The 17,926-nt window shown below is 51.6% G+C and overlaps 1 protein-coding gene across 3 annotated transcripts; it reads right to left on the bottom strand.

Moving 5' to 3' along the window:
• Positions 1-8,565: 8,565 nt before the first annotated feature.
• Positions 8,566-17,157, bottom strand: ACKR3 (atypical chemokine receptor 3). Of its 3 annotated transcripts, none has more exons than XM_027906341.1 (2): positions 17,054-17,157; positions 8,566-10,500 (listed from the first exon to the last, which is right to left on the bottom strand). In XM_027906341.1, exon 2 carries the CDS (start codon positions 10,471-10,473, stop codon positions 9,379-9,381), a length of 1,095 nt encoding a protein of 364 aa, XP_027762142.1. In that variant the 5' UTR covers positions 10,474-10,500; positions 17,054-17,157; the 3' UTR covers positions 8,566-9,378. The 3 variants fall into 3 exon arrangements, with proteins under 3 accessions (XP_027762142.1, XP_027762140.1, XP_027762141.1); XM_027906339.1 differs by lacking the exon at positions 17,054-17,157 and adding an exon at positions 14,429-14,493; XM_027906340.1 differs by lacking the exon at positions 17,054-17,157 and adding an exon at positions 11,306-11,381.
• Positions 17,158-17,926: the final 769 nt, after the last annotated feature.

Here is a 17,926-nt window from a genome sequence, read left to right as displayed (position 1 = left end):
ACCTCCACATCTTTGTAAGCAGCTGGGAAGCCCCCACCTGAGCAGGGCTCATCTCCCGAGGGGCTTTCAGACAGAGGGGAGTAGGAATTGGGCTCCACCACAGCAAGTTTTGCTGCCAGCAGCGGGTCCAGAACTCCTGCAACATCTCACAGCGCTTGATAGCACAGCACATGGCTTTTATCAACTGGAAAAACCAGCACCGACACAACTGGGGAAAAACAGATATGCCTTTAGCCTGAGGAGTGGCTTGCCTGTTTCTTCCCAAATCTACTGGATAACCTAACAAGAGATATTGCTTCCTACAAAACCTCGGCAAGGTTGTGGGAATGCTGCAGGCAGCAGGACCACCAGAGGATAAGGGAGGGAGCTGCCCTGAGACATTTATCAGCTACAAAATGGTTTTTACAAAGTGTCATCCCCTGTCATGTTCATCAAGGGGGCCAAGAGAAACGACCCTCAACAGGAGGGGACGTGGCAAAGACGAGCAGAGAAGTTGGTGCTGGTTGGGATTTCAGGTGTCTGCAGCCCCACAGATAGGGCAGGGTCCTGTTCCCAGCTGCAAGGCACAGATAGGGCTCCTGGAACCGGTGGAAAGGCAAGTTTCCCAGCTCCAGGTTTGCAGGGGGAGGTCAAGAAGACCCCAGGAGGCAGAGGAAGAGTACAGCCAAGCAGAACACCTCAGGGGAGTTTTATCCATCCTGAAGAATACAGTGCTGGTTTATCAAGCAGATGCTGCTGCTAAAATCAGCCTTTCAGTTCAACATGGGCTTCTCAGCTCTCCTGAATCCAAGCTCTCATCTTTAGCCCTTGCAAATGAACAACAAGAGCACCCAGACAGGCTACACATCACAAAAAAGCCCCAACAACACCTCAGTTGACTCAAAATCAGAACTGGATGTGTTTCTGGTTAAGATGGCATCTGAACTTACACCTTAGAGCAGCAAAGGGGGGAAAAAAAACCTCTTTACCAGTGAACCATAGGTCTTGGAAACAGTCAACAGCTTTGCTGTTCCCACATCAGTTGTCTCCATCCTTCTCCTACAAGGCATGGGGTGATGGGTTACCTCAGAATCCTATTTGTAATCATTCTTCCTCTCCTTTCCTCTAAAGCACAACTTCAGCTGTCAGTGGAAGGGGGAAGGTGGTTAAATCAGCTTTGGATGACTCCCCACAGGAAGGTCCTACGTGTGTAACACAAACCTGGCCACTTGCAGTCCATTTGGAGTTCCCTTTTCCATCACCCTGCAAGCTGAGACACTTTTACCTCCCAAGCACAGCAGATGTAATCAAGTGCCCTGGAAAGTGGGAAGGGTTGGCCACTCACCCCAGGAAAGGAGAAGGGATTTGGGAGATCCCAAATAATATTTCTGGTGCTGTAGGTTACCACATTATGCACCCCCAGCTTAATATTAATATAAATACGCAGTATAGCATAAGGACATGACAAGCCTCGAGAGGGCTCATGGACCCCTTGAAGGTCACACAGTCTGACCTGACAAGTCAGAATCAGTGACATCCCACTGGCTCCAGCCAGGCCAGAATTTCTTGCCCCAGGTATCAGCCATGGGCACAGGAGTGGGGGAAGGATGGGGACGATGAGCTGCTGATGCACGGGATGCCCCACTGTTCCCAGGAGCCACAGCTGAGCTGGAGTGACACTCACCACAGGCAAGCAGATCCCAAGATGCATCACCAAAGAGAAGGATCTGCTAAGCCAGCCTCGGAACCTGACTCGTCATCCCAATCTTTTCACAGTGTGCGTGACAACAATTCATCTTTGGGTTGTCACCGTCTCCAAAGGGGTCTGTGCCTGTGGAGACTTTCCTGGGAGCAAAGGGGAAGCAGCCTCCCCTTCCACGGACACCTCCCAGGTCCAACACACCACAGGCTGTTCTCACAGGGCAGGGGAGGAGCCAAGGAACCCCGTACGAAGAAATCCAGGCTGAGAGGTGTCCGAGACCTTGTCACTGCCATGAGGTAAAGAGGTTGTCAACAAGATCCAGGGCCGAGTGTACAGAAGCACTTACCCACCGTGCAAGTAAATCCCATTTAACTCCACCAAACTGCCTGGACCAGACTTTTCAGACACACATAAGTGAATATAACACGCTGATGCCAACAGACACCGGAAATTTTACACCTGGAGACATTCTTAACCCTTAGACAAGCAGCACCTGGGCTTGAATACAGCTTGAAAAGTTTCCAGCTCTAAAAGAGCAAATCTACCTAAATAAAGCATAAGACTACTGCAAGCCTGTGAGTCGTCGTGGAGCTGAGCCTGTCTCAGAGTCTGCTTTTTGTTCTTTATTAATCATTTTCACGGGCCTTTGCACTTTTGAATTCCAGCCTGACTGAAAGCAGCAAACGCTGGAAACCTCAGAAAGCTTTTCAAAGTGTGAAACCCATTCCCCCCCCCCCCACCACCACCACGCCTGGAGAAGGTTTAATGCACTTCAAGTTCGCATTCAGACGTTCAGGGGCTGAGCCAAGCAGTCACTCCTCTCAGACGCTCAGGATGTTCACCTGTCTGAGAGTTTTCAACCTGAAATCCAGACTTTCATCTTGAAGTACCTTTGGCAGAAGCAGGACGGAGAGATCACCGATTGCAAAGGAGTGATGGGGCTGAGACGGTGCTCGGAGAACAGCTCGTGACAGCAAACTATCAGGGATGCTGATGCTCTTCTCACCGAACACCCACCTCTCATCCTTTGCCAGGGATGCCAAGTCCTGCCAAACTCAAACGTGGGCCAGCAAAGCTGCCTCTCAGCCAGGAGAGTCGGAGCGTGCACAGGGAAGGGCCTCCCTCCCTCCCTCCCTCCCTCTGCTATTTTACTCTCCAGGCGTACATTCGCTCCTGGAAAGAGGAATCCAAAACGCTCCAGCGTTTCATTGACCGACTGCAAGAGGGAAGGTATGGATTCTCCTCAGCCAGCCAGCTCCCCGTGGAAGTGGGAACTGTTGGAGCTGAACCAAGAGGAAGCGGCGCCGGTGGCTCTCTTGGAGCTCGCAGAGTCGGCGTTTCCGACTGACCACCCCCCCGCTCCTCGCTCCCCCAAACCCCTCAACCAAAAACCCCGCATTCACCAGCCAGACGGGACGGGAAATGAGAAGAAAAACCCCCTCCCCATCGCCATCCTCTTCACAAAACCACCACCCACCAAAGCAACACTGAAAGTGAAGCCAGGCCCCGGAACGAGCTGGCTGGGTTAGAGACAAGAGCTCTGACGCAGTCAAGGGCTCAGCATCGCCCACACAGTGCAGGATTCCTGTGTCTTTCATCCTGCTTTGGTTTTAAGTGAGGTCACAAGGAAAGAGAGAGCTAAGAGACAGTGGGGCTCATGGGCTGGACTCGGTGATTTTTGTGGGTCCCTTCCAGCTCAGGAGATTCTATAACTCACAACATATGAATCTACAGCAACAACACGCCACAGACCTAAACCAAAGCAGCCTGTTTGGGGACATCCCAGAGGATGCCTTAGTCCAGTCTGGGACGCCTCATCTACCCGTGGCAAGCGCTGGGAGCAGCAGGGCTCTCCCACCTCAAAGCCCACCTTTATTCAGCTTCAGCAGGGCTGGGAGGTGAGACACAGCCCAGCTCAACGGTTTCACTCTCCTGGGACTCCCCACAACCCAAGCAAGCCCCGAACAACGAGGACGTTCCAAATGTCGTGTGCCCATGGGACTGGAACCCACGGCATCACCCGGCGGACACGGAGCTGATGGGAACAGACCTCGGAGAGCTGGTGGCGATGGGAGCGGTGACCCCAAGCCACAGACAGACCCACCCTGACCATGACTTGGGCTCATTGTGCATCCCGATTCCCCGCTGCAGGAGACACAAATGTGCCTGTAGGTGGCCCAGAAACACTGGCTTATTAAAAAGAAAAAGGGAGGGGGGGGAAAAAAAAAGAAAAACACGGAATGAATGCAGCGTCTGTCACCCTTTTGCAGAACTGTTATTTTTTTTTGTCTGTAGTTGGTGCTTGTTTTCCAAAGATTTACATTTTTATGTGTGTGTCATTCGCTTTTCATGCATTTGGAGACCTCAGAGCTTAGAATTTCAAAACACTTGTCAGTCACGTCAATCCTTTTGGACAAAATGGAGCTGCCACTTGGATGGGTAAAAAAAAAAACCCACAACAAAACAACAAACAAAACGCACTTTTCTCTCAAGCTGTGACTCGGTCACCCCGCTCAATGCAAGCAAGACAATGTTCAGAGAAAGCAAAAAGAAAGATCTGAGTTTTCATACTCATCGGTGGAACTAAATTGATTAGGGTCATTTCCTAGGTAGGTCTGAAATCATCTGCAACAATTTTATTTTTTTTTTTGTTTTTGAAAAGAAAAAGAAAAGCGTCCCCTCCGAAAAAAAGGGAAAAGTCACTACTGCAAAAACATTAAATCTGCTTGGGTAACTCAGAATATATGTTGGCAAGGCAACATATCTCAGCTTGAACAGTAAACCTGCTATGTCAGAGGCTCTGCCACATATGAAAGAGACTTGGGTTTCAATATATCATGCTGAATTTACTTCTTTTCAGCCTTTCATGGCAAAGTATTTGATGTCTCTCCTTTCACTGTTGCAATCGATAGGGTGACCTTATGTAAAAGTTTCCTGACCTTTGGTGTTGTAGGTATTGTTCTCTTAAAATGTAATTTAACTCTTTTTCTTTAGTCTGGAAATAGCACTGTAGAGACAGCAAACATGAGAGGGGGCTGGGACTTTTCCCCTGTTAACCTAAAGGCAAGAGGCAACATCCATCATCAGAGCTGGCCTCAAACCAGCTGATGTCAAGAAGCATCATCTGCTGAGGGTCTGGTTCGTTTCCCCAGTGCTTCCCCATAAAGATATTGACCTGCCTGGTAAGGTAAATAACTCAAAAAGCCTTACTCTGGTGCTCACTCTAGCGCCATCAAACTTAAGGTTTTAGGACTGAGTGGCCTCCCTGGATTCACATCGCTGCGATGTTGGTATCTCTTTGGCCCTATGAAGTTGTAACATCTCCAGGGAACAGAGCTCTAGCAAAGGCCTTGCACGTATTCCACACGATCTCAGAAAAACAAATAGATGGAGACTTACATGAAAAAGAAAAAAAAAAAAATTGTTTTCAAACAGCAAGTCCCAAAGTGGAAGGAGATGGATTTTTCTCGTGACAGTGGGTGTTACAAAGCCAGACACATGTTTTAGAGTTACGGCTGGATTATCCACCCCGGGATCTCTGAGAGCCTGGTTTGAATCACATTATAACCCTGTAATGCAAGTCACTTCTGTGAAAGCAAACTCACACTGTTATTGTCTGTTGTGCTGCTGTTATTACATCCCTCATTTGGGCTGTACATGGGTATTACACCGCATTAGTGATGCAGATGTGCACGTCGCCACTCACACCCAGACATTTGCACAGGATTACGGCTAAAATTCCTGATCCTACTTATAAAAAGCCCTACAAATCCAGATAGCTCCTTTTAAATCAGCAGCATTTATCCCACTGCAAATCCGGGGCGCAAGTCAGAGCAGACTCTGGCTCAGATGCTCTTCAGCCACACCACTACCGTACACATCAGTTCCCCCCAAAACCCATCCCCATCACACCCCATCACTCCATCTCTTAAAGCACCAGCTCAACTCTCCTCATCCAGAAACTCTCTGAAACAGAATAAAGAACTAGCTTTGGCAGCGCCCCCGCCACCCCCCCCCCCGCCACGTGCTTAAATATTGCTCACAGCTGAGTTATTCCGTGCTTCTTAGGAACTTCAGCTGGCTTTTATGCTCAGTGAACTCATGAAAGGCGAGTATCTAAAGTCAGCAGCACTGGAACGATGAATTAGCACAAGGAGAAAGGGGCCAGTTGGGCGTTCCTTGCAGTACATTACCTAGATGGTTGCCAGAGGAGCCGATTTAAAGTCACTGTGCTACACCTGAACGTCGTTTATGGCTCATAAAAGGAAATCTGTGTTTAAGTAACAATAAAGGCAGGACTGCACTTTCTAGGCAAGGAAAGAAATAAACCCTTTCTCGCAGAGCAGATATATTTTTATTTGCTCAGCGCCTGCCTCAGGCTCATGGAGGTGCTTTCGGCCAGAAAGCCCAAGAGTTGAGCAGGAGGACTTGCTTCAACGTGGGTTATGTTTGATTTTTACTAATTTTCCACCCAAGCCTTAACAGTGAATTTGAGCTCCTGGCAAAGGTAAGACCTGAACCCTCAGGAAAACATCTCTAACATCATCCAGTCCAACCTGAGCCCCATCCCCACCTTGCCACCCGGCCCAGAGCACTGAGTGCCACGTCCAGTCCTTCCCTGGACACCTTCAGGGGTGGGGACTCCACCACCTCCCTGGGCAGCCCCTTCCAGTGCTCAACTGCCCTTTCCATGAAGAAATTCTTCCTGAATTCTTCCTGAACACCCCAAGTTCCAGAGTTGGGATGTCTGGCCAAACAAGGTGACAGCTGCCATCACATCAATCCCTCCAAGTCACAGTCACATCCATCTGCAAACTCCCATTTTCACTCACCTGTTATCCGCTGATAAATTCCCTCATATCAGACTCCGAGGGGTTCATATCCACTTTTTTGGTCTCCGTGCAAACACCATCTGGGGTGATGTATCACACAAAACCATGAGAAAAGCTTCCTAGAACACAGACATGGTTTATTCCTCTGCTACAGTTTGATTTTGGGGAATTTTTTGCACAAAGTCCTAATGAGAAATACGCAACGGTGACAAACTCCATCCTTCTGTCCCCCTGCACTGTTCTGCACTCCACCCACCTCCCACCCTCTGCCCAACACCACCCTTCTCACACAGTCATGGCCACCTCGGGGCCCCCCACCTCCTGCTGATCCCTGGAGAGGACCTTGTTCCCCCTTCCCTGGCCCCAGTGCTGCTGGTGTGTGGGGGTGCTGCCTTCCAGCTCCCCTGGTCCTTTCAAGGGCCAAGGAGACAAGGTGGGTGCTCAGTCCCAGGACTTCCCTTCTGAGGAGTTGGAAAGGACCTGTGCGAGCACGATACAGTTGTTGGTCAAGGTCCTGACCTTTACTTGCTCTCTGTCTGACCCTGCTTCTGCAAAAAGGCACTGTCCCACCATGATCCACCTCACCAAGAGGCCTGGAGACTTTATCACTCTGGTCTCTGCAGCAGGTCTGCAGGATCTCCCCAACACTCAGCACCACCCAGGGTATCTCCAGGGCCGACACTGTGCTGTGAATACCAAACTGCAGAGAAAAAAAAAAAAAAAACATCCACGGGTTTCTGCCAATCCAAACCAGCCACGGCACCACGTGGAAACAACACACTGCCTGAGAGGGAACCTGAACTGAAACAGTTCTGCTGCTCCAAACCGAGCAACACCCCGTAGGTGGATGGGAAGGGGGTGCCAGAGCCGCACCCAGCACCTTTGGAGAGGACACAGAGGGATGCTGAGGCATGGGAAGCAAAGCCCAGCTAAAGCATTTGAAATTAATTTCTCAGCATTAACCAATTTTATCTGTCAGCACGAGGGAGCACTTTCCTTGCAGTTCAGCAGTGCCTCGAGGAAGGCTCAAAGGAAGCTCAAAACATCCACTGCTTGAACAAAGCATCAGCACAGAAAGCTACCTTGGCATTCCGTTGTCACAGCTACACCAGCAGCCCTTCTCTGCCACCAGAAATCTCTTTTGGGATATCTCCCCATCTGGGGGATGGACCAGTGCTTCCTTAGCAACACCAGCACGAGGAGGGGACGACAGATTTGGCAGCGCTGGCAAACACCTATTTTTTTTTTTTACAGGTTGACCCTTGAGGAGGCAGTAACAGAACACAGAGAAAGACACAAAAACACAGTCACAACATTTTGGCAGTTGGGATCGCAGAGAGATGAGGGGCATGCTCGGATTTAACGGGGGTGTAAGCGCAGCCCTCGCAGTCAGTGCTGTAAAACACACACAAACCAGTGACGGCTGGGAGACATCATCGAGCCGACATTAAATACCTCGTCCTGAGAAAGTCAAGTGCTTTTCTGGCTCAAAGCTCCACTTCACGGGTCCCACAGCAGCTGCAATCCTGGAAGAGGAAGATAAAAAGGGATTTAGTGCTGTCAGAACCACTAACCCCCCCCTAGTTCCATCACAAGCAAAACCCACGGAGGACTGAACCGAGATTAGTCCAAATATCCGCTCCATCTGCACACTTCCACAGTTTCCCTCCACGTGTTTATTTCTAACCTGCAAAAACGCAGCTTTCCATCACTCCCAACGGTTTTCACCTTAAAAACCCATGAGGTTTACCTTTCCCAGCAGCACAGCCCTCCACAGATTGCCCCTCCCAACCCCTCCCTGCTCACCACACACCAGTGCCGTCCCACACTCCTCCATCAGTGGTTTCTGGGAACTGCCAACAAACACCAGGAAAACACCGACTGACCCACCTGCTCCTGCACCAAAAGACAGAGGGTGGCCTTGGGGTTTTTTTGTTTGTTTGTTTGGTTGGTTTTTTTCCTGAGGAAGAGGAGCGGGGCAAGTCAAAGCACTGGCAGGCATAGAATTTTTTTTTTTTTTTTTGCAGATCTTTATTTTACAAAAATAACTTACAAATAGAGACAACTCTCAGCAGTGACATCATTCATTCTGTGCAGAAGGACACAGCTTTGCAAAGCAGGGGCACAGGAGTTAACGACTCTGACAATACTGTTAATTTTAACATGATGGCAGCTATATTACACTACATACATTTCATGCTCCAGACGTGTGGGTGTGACACCACATAAAGCTACGGTCGATGAAGTGTGTCAGCCAGGGAGGATGCACCTAAGAGACCATTTCCATTCTAGTTATCAGCATCCCCTTGAAACCAAACAGCAATCTAACACTCAGACTACAGCACTCTGGATACACTCATCAGCAATATACTTCAAATACATGATAAAAATATATTTAACTTTCAAATACAATTGTATAAGGTACACCAAGAGCCAGAAAATAAAGTCTCGAGCTTTTAAATACAACACACTATATATAAAAACATATACAAGGAGACAAGAGGGAATCTACATGTGGAAGGAAAAGCTTATCCTGGAAACGTGCGTTATTTGTGGTACACAATGGCTTTGTCTGCTAGGAAGTCATTTCCATTTGCATAGTGTTGTTGAGAAGTCCAGACTGGGCTAGGAGGAGAAGAGGTTTTAACTGTGGTACCACTTCCACTTTGCAACTGGTCCTACTCTTAAATTACACTTTGCTCTCTCTTTTGTAGGCTGGAATTCACGCCCCGTTCATAACAAGCACATTGAAAGGGAGGGAGGGAGGGGGTTAAAAAAAAAACAAAACAAACAACAAAACCACAACACACAAGAAAACACTGGGTCAGAGAGTCGGGGGGTGGGGGTTTCTTCGTGGGGTTGCAGTCATTTGGCATTTTGCTCCAGGGCAGAGTACTCTGCTTCCGACACCCTGGAAGTGTCGATGAGTTTAGTGAGGCCTGTTTTGGCAGAGTACTTGAAAATAAAGGCTTTCATGAGCTCGTATCGGTAGTTGCGGTTGATGAAGCTGTACAGGATGGGGTTGACGCAGCAATGCACCAGGGAGAAACACTGAGTGATGTGGAGAGTGGCGTACAGGAAGTTCTCCATGTGGCAGCTGAAGGGGATGAAGTGAAGGCTGTAGAAGATGTCCAGCAGGACAGCCACGTGGTAGGGCAGCCAGCAGACGAGGAACACCACCACGTAGGAGAAGATGATCTTCCCGTTGCTCTTCCGCTCCTGGTCGCTGGAGGCGGAGATGGTCTTGGCGAGGAGGAAATAGAAGACAGCGATGATGGGGAAGGGGATAAGGAAGCCCAGCACGACGGAGATGAGCTCCATGCCGATCAGCCACTCTTTGAAGCTCTCCTCCGGGTAGACGGGACGGCAGTAGGTCTCGTTGCTGGAAGAAACCGTCTTGAGGTAATAGGTGTCTGGGAGGGAGGCAGAGAAGGCCAGGAGCCACACCAGGATGCAGATGCAGCGGCGGATTATCTTCTTCTTGCGGTTGCTGGAGTTGGTGAAATAGGCCACGGACAGGTAGCGGTCCACGCTCATGCAAGCCAGGAAGAAGATGCTGCTGTACAAGTTGATGGAAAATATAAGGTGAGTTATCTTGCACGTGATCTCCCCCATGTGCCACTGGTTGTGCTGGACAAGGGAGACGACCCACACAGGGAGGGTGATGACGACGCACAGGTCGGCGATGGCCAAGTTGAAGATGTAGAGGTGGGTTTCATAGCCAGTCATCTTGGCCTGGAGGTTGACCCACACCACGACCGAGTTGGCCACCAGCCCTATGACAAAGATGAAGATGTAGAAGAAGGACAAGGTGTAGAGCAGGGCGCTCTTGTTGAGCGTGCCGGGGCATGTCGTCGCGTCCACCGTGATGCAGTCGCCGTTGCTGCACGTCCAGTTGATCTCCGTCAGGTTGGCCGATTCCAGGAAGTCGAGGATGGATGTCAAATCCAGCGCGCTCATGTTCGCTCAGTCAGGAGTTCGAGTGACCTACGGGCCAAACAGGATTGAAAGAAATTACATGAGTTAACAGATACGTGCAGGACACACCATTTCAGTCACATCCTACCCTTGTCCACTAAAAAAAGAGCTCCGTGGAGCAAAACAACCCAGACACTTCACAAAACTCAAGTCGGGTCGACCAAAGGGGAACAAGTGCTATTTTTTTTTTTTTCGGTGTCTTTTTCTTTCTTTTTTTTCCCCCCTTTTCTTGCAGCTCACGTCTGACATCACCAGGTTGGCCATCATCCCCGGGTGTGAAATCCGCAAAGTACACCGTGGCCAAATAAATGTCAGGCGACTAAATCTGTCTTCCCCAGCATAAATGATGATACTATCGCTTTCAGCAGGGGAATCTTTAAGCCACTTTATCTGCACTCCCTCAAGCGTAGTAGAATTGATCTGGCTGATACACGGTACCGTAAAACATTTACCACAGGCTCTGGGCAGCATCTTGTCAAGCCCAGCTCCAGCTGCATTAAGACAAAATGGGAAACTAGGGGCTTTGTATCTCTATCCAATTTTAAATTTAAATTCTGCTCCATCCTCCCCCCTTCTCTTGAGTTCTGTTTTACAAAGTATCCCCTGCATTTAATGATTATTACACAGCTTTGAGAAAAGAAAAAAAAGTCAGAGCTTGACTGCTGAGTAGGTCTGCTGGGCTTAAGTTTTCTTTTTAGAAGAGTGCTTTGATTTAAAAACACTCCCCCGTAACAGTTGGTTCCACAACTGCCTCTTCCCCACCCTTTTGCTTTTCTACATCTCCTTTCCTTGCCTCTTTTGCGCTTTCTTCTACCTGCAGTGGAAAGCAAGGGGTCCCTCTTTAACTTCCTCACCAGCAGAAGGAAGGGACCCCAGCAGACTCTCACAGCTTAGGCAAAATCTAAAGCAGGGCTCCTGATTGTGCTTTTTGGGGCAGCTTAAAAATGCTGTCCCTGCCACTGGGACCCTCCCACCTCACAGGGCCCACAGTACCCAGCAACAGCCATCTGCCTTGGCTTGTGACCCCCATGTTCCAGGCAAGCAAGCTTTGGAGCGCCCTGTCTGCAGGCCCTGGCTTGGGACACACCAAAGTGAAGACGGAGAGATGGGTTTAACAAGGGATGGATCCCACCTTAATCCCTCGTGGCTTCACTTGAGGTTGAGCACCCACAGTCTCCACCACGGACGCTTCCAGCATCTCAAACAATGGTCACCTTGCTCTACCCTATTCCCACAGCCCCAGCAAGGTGAGGTACCCACTGATGCTGCCCCAGCATGACTGAGTGGCCAGAGAGCAACAGGGATCTCCAAACATCCTTGATCCCACCACAGCACCTCCTGGTGGGGCCTACGGGAGCACGGAGGGGAGGGCGGGCAGGGAAGAGCTCGGACAGGCTCCCTCTTCTTGTCCCCTCTCCCAGAAAAAGGGATTTGGTTGACACAGCACATCTTGCTCCTTCATCTGCCTAATTGGCTCTTCCCAAAGGTCCCGCCCTCCTGGCCTGCCAGGGATACAACCTAGGGAGATAAGGGGGGAGATTACAGGGAGGACTCAAGGCACTATTGTCCCAACAGAGGGGAAGCTGGTGGCACTAACAATGAGGGGGGCCGTGCACACATTCAGGGGAGATCAAATCTCTCCAACAAACAGGCCCAAATCGGCCCCACGAGGAGATGTATCCCATGGCTTTCACCCTGCTGGCCCCATGAAAGACAGAGCTGAGATTCAAACCAAATCAAGCACGAGCTTTGCAAAACACTGGCTAAACAGGGAGCTGAGACAGTGGCAGCTTTCTGTCCTGGGACATACCATCCTCCAGGGCAGAAGGGCTGATTCTGCACCCCAAGAGACACAGGCCCCCCTCAAGCTGCCTTTACCAGCCGGTTGGTGTAGGCAGCTGGGATGTGCACTGCCCAGGCACAGCTCCCCTGGGTACATGCTCCATCCAGGGACTCCCAGCGGGAAAGGGAGATGGGTCTCCTGCCAGACCTCACTCAGGGTCCCACTGCTACCACTGTGTCCCCAGCACAAATCCTTTCCAAGCCTCTCATGCACAGGGAGAAGTAGCCTCATCCCCAAGTCCCTGTACCTCAAAACCCTGCAGCAACTAAAGGAAACTCCTTAAAAGCCAGAAAACTCCAAGTCCCGTGGCGCAGATCACCAGTTCCTGCTGGTTTTTGGGAGCAGCAGAGCAAGCAGAGCAGGAGGAACACCGAGCTACCCCCATAACACCCCACAGAAGCAGCACAGATGGGCCTGAACTTATTCTGGGAAGGCGCATGGTCCAACAAGGGCAGCAGGCTCATTCCACGTCTCAGCTCAAACCAGCCTCCAGGACAGAGCTGTGACCTGCCACTGTCAAGCCTCCAGCACATCCCTCACAGAGAAAAAAAACTCAGACTTGGTCGTGGGGTGTCAGATTCTGACAGAGAGGCACCAGCAGGGCAGCAGAAAGCCCCTGCAGCCTGGGCTCACATCACGGCCACCAGCGAAGGAGAGGGAGCACCACCAGCCCAGCTGCTCGCTCAGAGCCACACCGGGGATCTCCCCAAACGCAAACGATGCTCAGCCCAAACCCCAGCCTGTCTCTCCTGTCCAAGAGCGGGGCTGCTGCACGCACGTGCATCCATCCGTCTATCCCGTGCATCCATCTGTCCGGGGCCGGCCGCCCTTCGCGTCCCCAGCGCGGCCATAAAAACCCGACACCGCCCGGCCTCCCGGGCTCCGAGCCCTGCTGGGGAGGGAGGACGGCTCTGCCCTGAGATTACAGCCCTACCAGCAGCGCTGTAGTCTGGGATTAGCTGCTGCAACCCGAGCTCCGACTCCCACCCAGGTTAGCCTGGAGGTGTAGGGGGGAAACCCACTAGACAAACTCAGTAAAGCCACTCTGTGCTCCTAAAAAAAATACCTTCAGCGCTCTCTACAGACAGCATAGTATCCGAAAAGTTGGTGGAGGCAGCTGGGGCTGCATTTTCTGTACGCGGCTGTGCAAAGCTCTCGCAGGCCATCATCCCCCTCAGCCGGCAGGCACGAGTGCTCTGTCCAGCCACTGGAGCTGGCAGGAGTTATGACACGAAGGAAAGGGGACGCACATGGAATCCTGCTCCAGACACCCAGAGCTGCCCCTGGGGCTGCATCCCTCCTCATCCCACCTCCTGCCAGGACTTGCTGCAGGAAAAAGAAACAGGCACAAGCATCCCTGCTCAGGAGGGCAGCCCAGCATTGCGGGGCAGTGTCCAAGCCCTCAACAATTCAGGGAACTTCTCAGCACCCCATCCGCCATCCAGAGCATCCTATAGGCCGGTCCTGATCGCACTCAGAGCTGCCTCCCAGCTGCTCAGGGGTGTGGGCAAACTTGGCTTTGCCCTTCCTGAGGGGAGAAGGAAACGAGCTGTGCCAGGACCAGTCAGGATGGCCGGGCGGGTTGTCACCCACACACCTTCACCGTTCCCACGTCAAAGGACCAGCCTGGCTCTCCAGCACGGGCAGCACAGCCCCTTCTCCACGCTGTGTGGCCTCCACAAAAGGACACCCAATACCCTCCCGGGGCCATGCGAGACCGAGCCCAGCACATTTAAACTCTTCTGCAGTACCGAGCCGGAAAAACAAACACGAGCGGCGGGGGAAAGCAGCGCCCGACGGAGCTGGGGGTCAACACCCGGAGGGAACCCCGAGGGGAGCGGAGCTCCTGCCGGTCCCCTGCCACGGGGAAACCAGGTGGGGGGCGAGAAGAGGAGGCTCCCCCCACCCAGTGCGACCCAGGGTGGGGGACGGGACGGGACACGACACAGCCGGGGAGGCTGCGGGGGCTCGGACCGGCGGAGCGCGGATGCGGCGGACAAGGGTCGGGCTGAGGACCGGGACACGCGTGGGGCGAGACCACCCCCCCTTCCCTCCCGCAGCCCGTGCGGGGCTCGGCAGGGCTGCCCCTCTTACCTCCCGTGCCGGGGGAAGCGCTGGCGGAGCGACTGAGCGCGAACCTCGCGCCGCCCCTTTATGGCCGCGCCGAGGGGCCCGCCCCGGGGGCGGCTCCGCCCGGCACGGCACGGCACGGCACGGCCCCGGATCGGGGAACACCCGGACACACCCGGCACGGCTTGGCAAAGGCTCGGTACAGACCTGGCTCTGGATCGGTGCGCACCCGGCCCCGGCACGGCACGGCCCGAGCGTGCGGGGAGCTCCGGGACGGGAGCGAGGGATGCGGACAAGCCGGGGTGACACGGGATTGGAGGTGGGGGGGAAAGGGAGAAGGGAGAGAGAGGGGAAAAAAAAAGAAAAAAAAAAAAAGAGACACAGAAGCTAGGAAAAGAAAAGGAAATAAAGAAAAGGAAGGCAAAGGAGAGGAAAGGAGAGGAAGAGGGAGAAAGGAGTGGAAAAATACTGAGGAAAAAGGGGGGGAAGGGGAAAAGAAGATGGAAGAGAGGAGGGCAAAAAAAGGGGAGAAAAGGGAGAAGAGGAGAAAAAAAGGGGAGGAAAAAAAGGGGAGAAAAAAAAAAGAAGGGAAGAAAAAAAAAAGGGGAGAAAAAAAGAAAGGGAGAAAAAAAAAGAAAGGGAGAAAAAAAAAGGAGGGGAGAAAAAAAAAGGAGGGGAGAAAAAAAAAAGAAGGGGAGAAAAAGGGGGGTAGGGGGAGAGGGGAAGGAAAAAATGCCAGAATTAAAAAGGGTGAAGGGGGAAGATGAATTAAGAGAGAAGGGGAGAAAAGAAGGAGGAGAAGAAAATAGAGGAAAGGGTGAGAGGAAAAAAAGGTGAGAAAGCTGAGAAAAAGTGAAGGATAGAGTGGAGAGAAAATATATGAGGGGGGAAAAAAAAGAAAATAAAAAAGAAAAGCAGGTTTCTGGTTTGATTTGTTTTTCCCTTGCCACTGTAAATGCTGAGCAGACCAGGCAAGGGGAGGCAGCAGATCCTCACCTCTGCTTCCTCCCCAAGGGCAAGAAAAACTAATGCCAAGGAAAACTAATGCCAAGGAAAAGTGACAAGATGCCAGAGAGTCACTGACTAAAACTGAAAATCCCTTCTTTCACACTGCTGCTGAATGCAGGGAAGGCAGGGGGGTAGCACGGCCCGTGGGGGGGAAGGGGTTGGTCTGTCTGTCTGTCCTTCATCCCAGCGAAGATGCTGGGGATTAGAGGACTATCGACCTGCTGATCCCTGGATCTGCACGGACCACCAGGCTGCTCTGAAAAAAAAACAGGGGACCTGGAGCAGGATCACCTTGCCCAAACCCTGCCTCTAGAGCCCACACCAACATGTACAGTTCCCAGAGCCTAGATCACCTTGGCACCGCTGAGCCGGGGGATACAGCTTAGCTAACACATTCCAGCCGCTGGTTTTTGGAAGATACGGGTCTTAATTTTAGCCCTTGCAACCTGAGGGCTTCAGCACCCCCAGAACGCATGCACTTTGTTTCCCCAAAAATGCTTAATCTTATTTCCCCAGGCAACAAACAGGACAAGGGGAAATGGGTTCAAACTGAAAGAGAGTAGGTTTAAATTAGATGTTTGAAAATAATCCTTCCCTGTGAGGGTGGGCAGGCCCTGGCACAGGTTGCCCAGAGCAGCTGTGGCTGCCCCTGGATCCCTGGGAGTGTCCAAGGCCAGGTTGGACGGGGCTTGGAGCAACCTGGGCTGGTGGAAGGTATCCCTGCCCATGGCAGGAGGTGGAGCTGGATGGGCTTTGAGGTCCATTCCAACCCAAACCATTCTATGATTATATGATTAAACCTGCTGAAAAATGCATGCTTAAAAAGAGACCGTGTTTTCCCACAAAAATGTCCAGCACAAGCTTTCAAGCTTAAACCAAGTCAGGAATGCAGTAAAACAAGACATTTTACTCTGTGGTTGAAGAGACCCATGTATAAAGAGTGAGGGTGCAGATTAAAAGGACTCACAGCCACAAGCAGAACAGTTTTAATTCTGAGGGAAAAAAAAAAAAAAAAAGGTATTTTAAACATACTCTGTTTCTCAGTTTACAATTACTTAATTCTGCCCCCATCAAGGAATGGAATCAAATACATCACATTTACACTTGCAGAAGTGACAGCACAATCAGCTCCAGCTTTTCTGCCAGGAAGGAGAAGATCAGAGTGTAGATTTTGCACTCCTGCAGCTCCAAGCATGCCTGGAAGCTTTGCCTGGTGCTCCTCCCAGCTCAGTCCCACACATCCCTCCGACAGCTGACCCCGCACTGGGGTGTCCCGGGGAGCACGTGGCACAGGGACATGCTGAGGAAAGACCTGACCTGGTGGGCCTTTGGTGGTGCCTCTGTCCCCACAGAGATCTGGGCTGCCACAAGATCTAAGTGCCACCCTGCAAGCACGGCCACCACAGAAGCCACCAGGACCATCCCATCCTCCGGCTCACGCGCTGCCGCGGGTTTGGGTGCCAGGGAAGGAGAAGAACAGAGGGACAAGCCTCCCACCATTTCACCATGGAGAGAGTGTGATGTAACATACCTCATCTCCCTTCCTGACCCCCACTCTCCCCTAGATGAGGTCCTCCAAACTTCACAGCTGCCAGCGAGCAAAGCGTTTCGGCGTCATCTGCTCGAATTCCGAGTGCTCACCCAAGTCCAGGGATTTGGTGGGATTGAAGCACAATGAGTTCACACGACGACGGGATTAGGTTTAAAAATAAGCATTCACTGAAGCACTTGGCTAAATCAGGCTCTGAAAATCCTAGGGGAAAAAAAAAAATAATTAAAGGCACTCCAGCAGAACTCCAGCCACTCAGCCAAAAAAGCAAGTGGAGCGGTTTTTCTTTAGCTGGTGTGCCAGAAAATAACACCAAGAAGTCCAGTGTCTTCCACAGCTCTCCAAAAATACCAGCACCTGCAACCACAAAGCTGCTGGTAGTCCAGGAGTCACTGGCAACCTTCCCTCACCTGCATTTTGCCAAGGGCAGGGCCCTTGCTGTCCTCTCCGGGTTTCCCTGTATCTGTACGACACAAAACCACAACAGAGCAAGCAGAGCTGGGCACCCCAGGATAAGATCAGCAGAGGGTCTTGCCGTGATTGATTGGGATCTGCTGCCAATCCAAGCAGGTGTCCCCAAAGATGTGATCGCAGATAGTCCTGTAGCCAACAACTCTTGCAGATACAGCTGTCCAGGTGATCCATCGCTCACTGGAATAGGAGAGCTGGGGGTGTTCAGCCTAGAGAAGAGAAGGTTCCAGGGAGACCTTAGAGTCCCTTCCACTGCCCAAAGGACCTGGACTGCAAGGACAAGGGGGAATGACTTCAAACTGCCAGAGGGCAGGGTTAGATGGGATATTGGAAAGGAATTTTTTCCTGGGAGGGTGGGCAGGCCCTGGCACAGGTTGCCCAGAGAAGCTGTGGCTGCCCCTGGATCCCTGGAAGTGTCCAAGTCCAGGTTGGACGGGGCTTGGAGCAACCTGGGCTGGTGGAAGGTGTCCCTGCCCATGACAGGGCATGGAACA

The sequence above is a fragment of the Empidonax traillii genome, unplaced genomic scaffold (genome assembly GCF_003031625.1).
Source record: "Empidonax traillii isolate 1590-97213 ecotype Southwest subspecies unplaced genomic scaffold, ASM303162v1 scaffold1279:size138291, whole genome shotgun sequence".
Taxonomy (NCBI): domain Eukaryota; kingdom Metazoa; phylum Chordata; class Aves; order Passeriformes; family Tyrannidae; genus Empidonax; species Empidonax traillii.
This window is presented reverse-complemented; position numbering and strand designations above follow the sequence as displayed.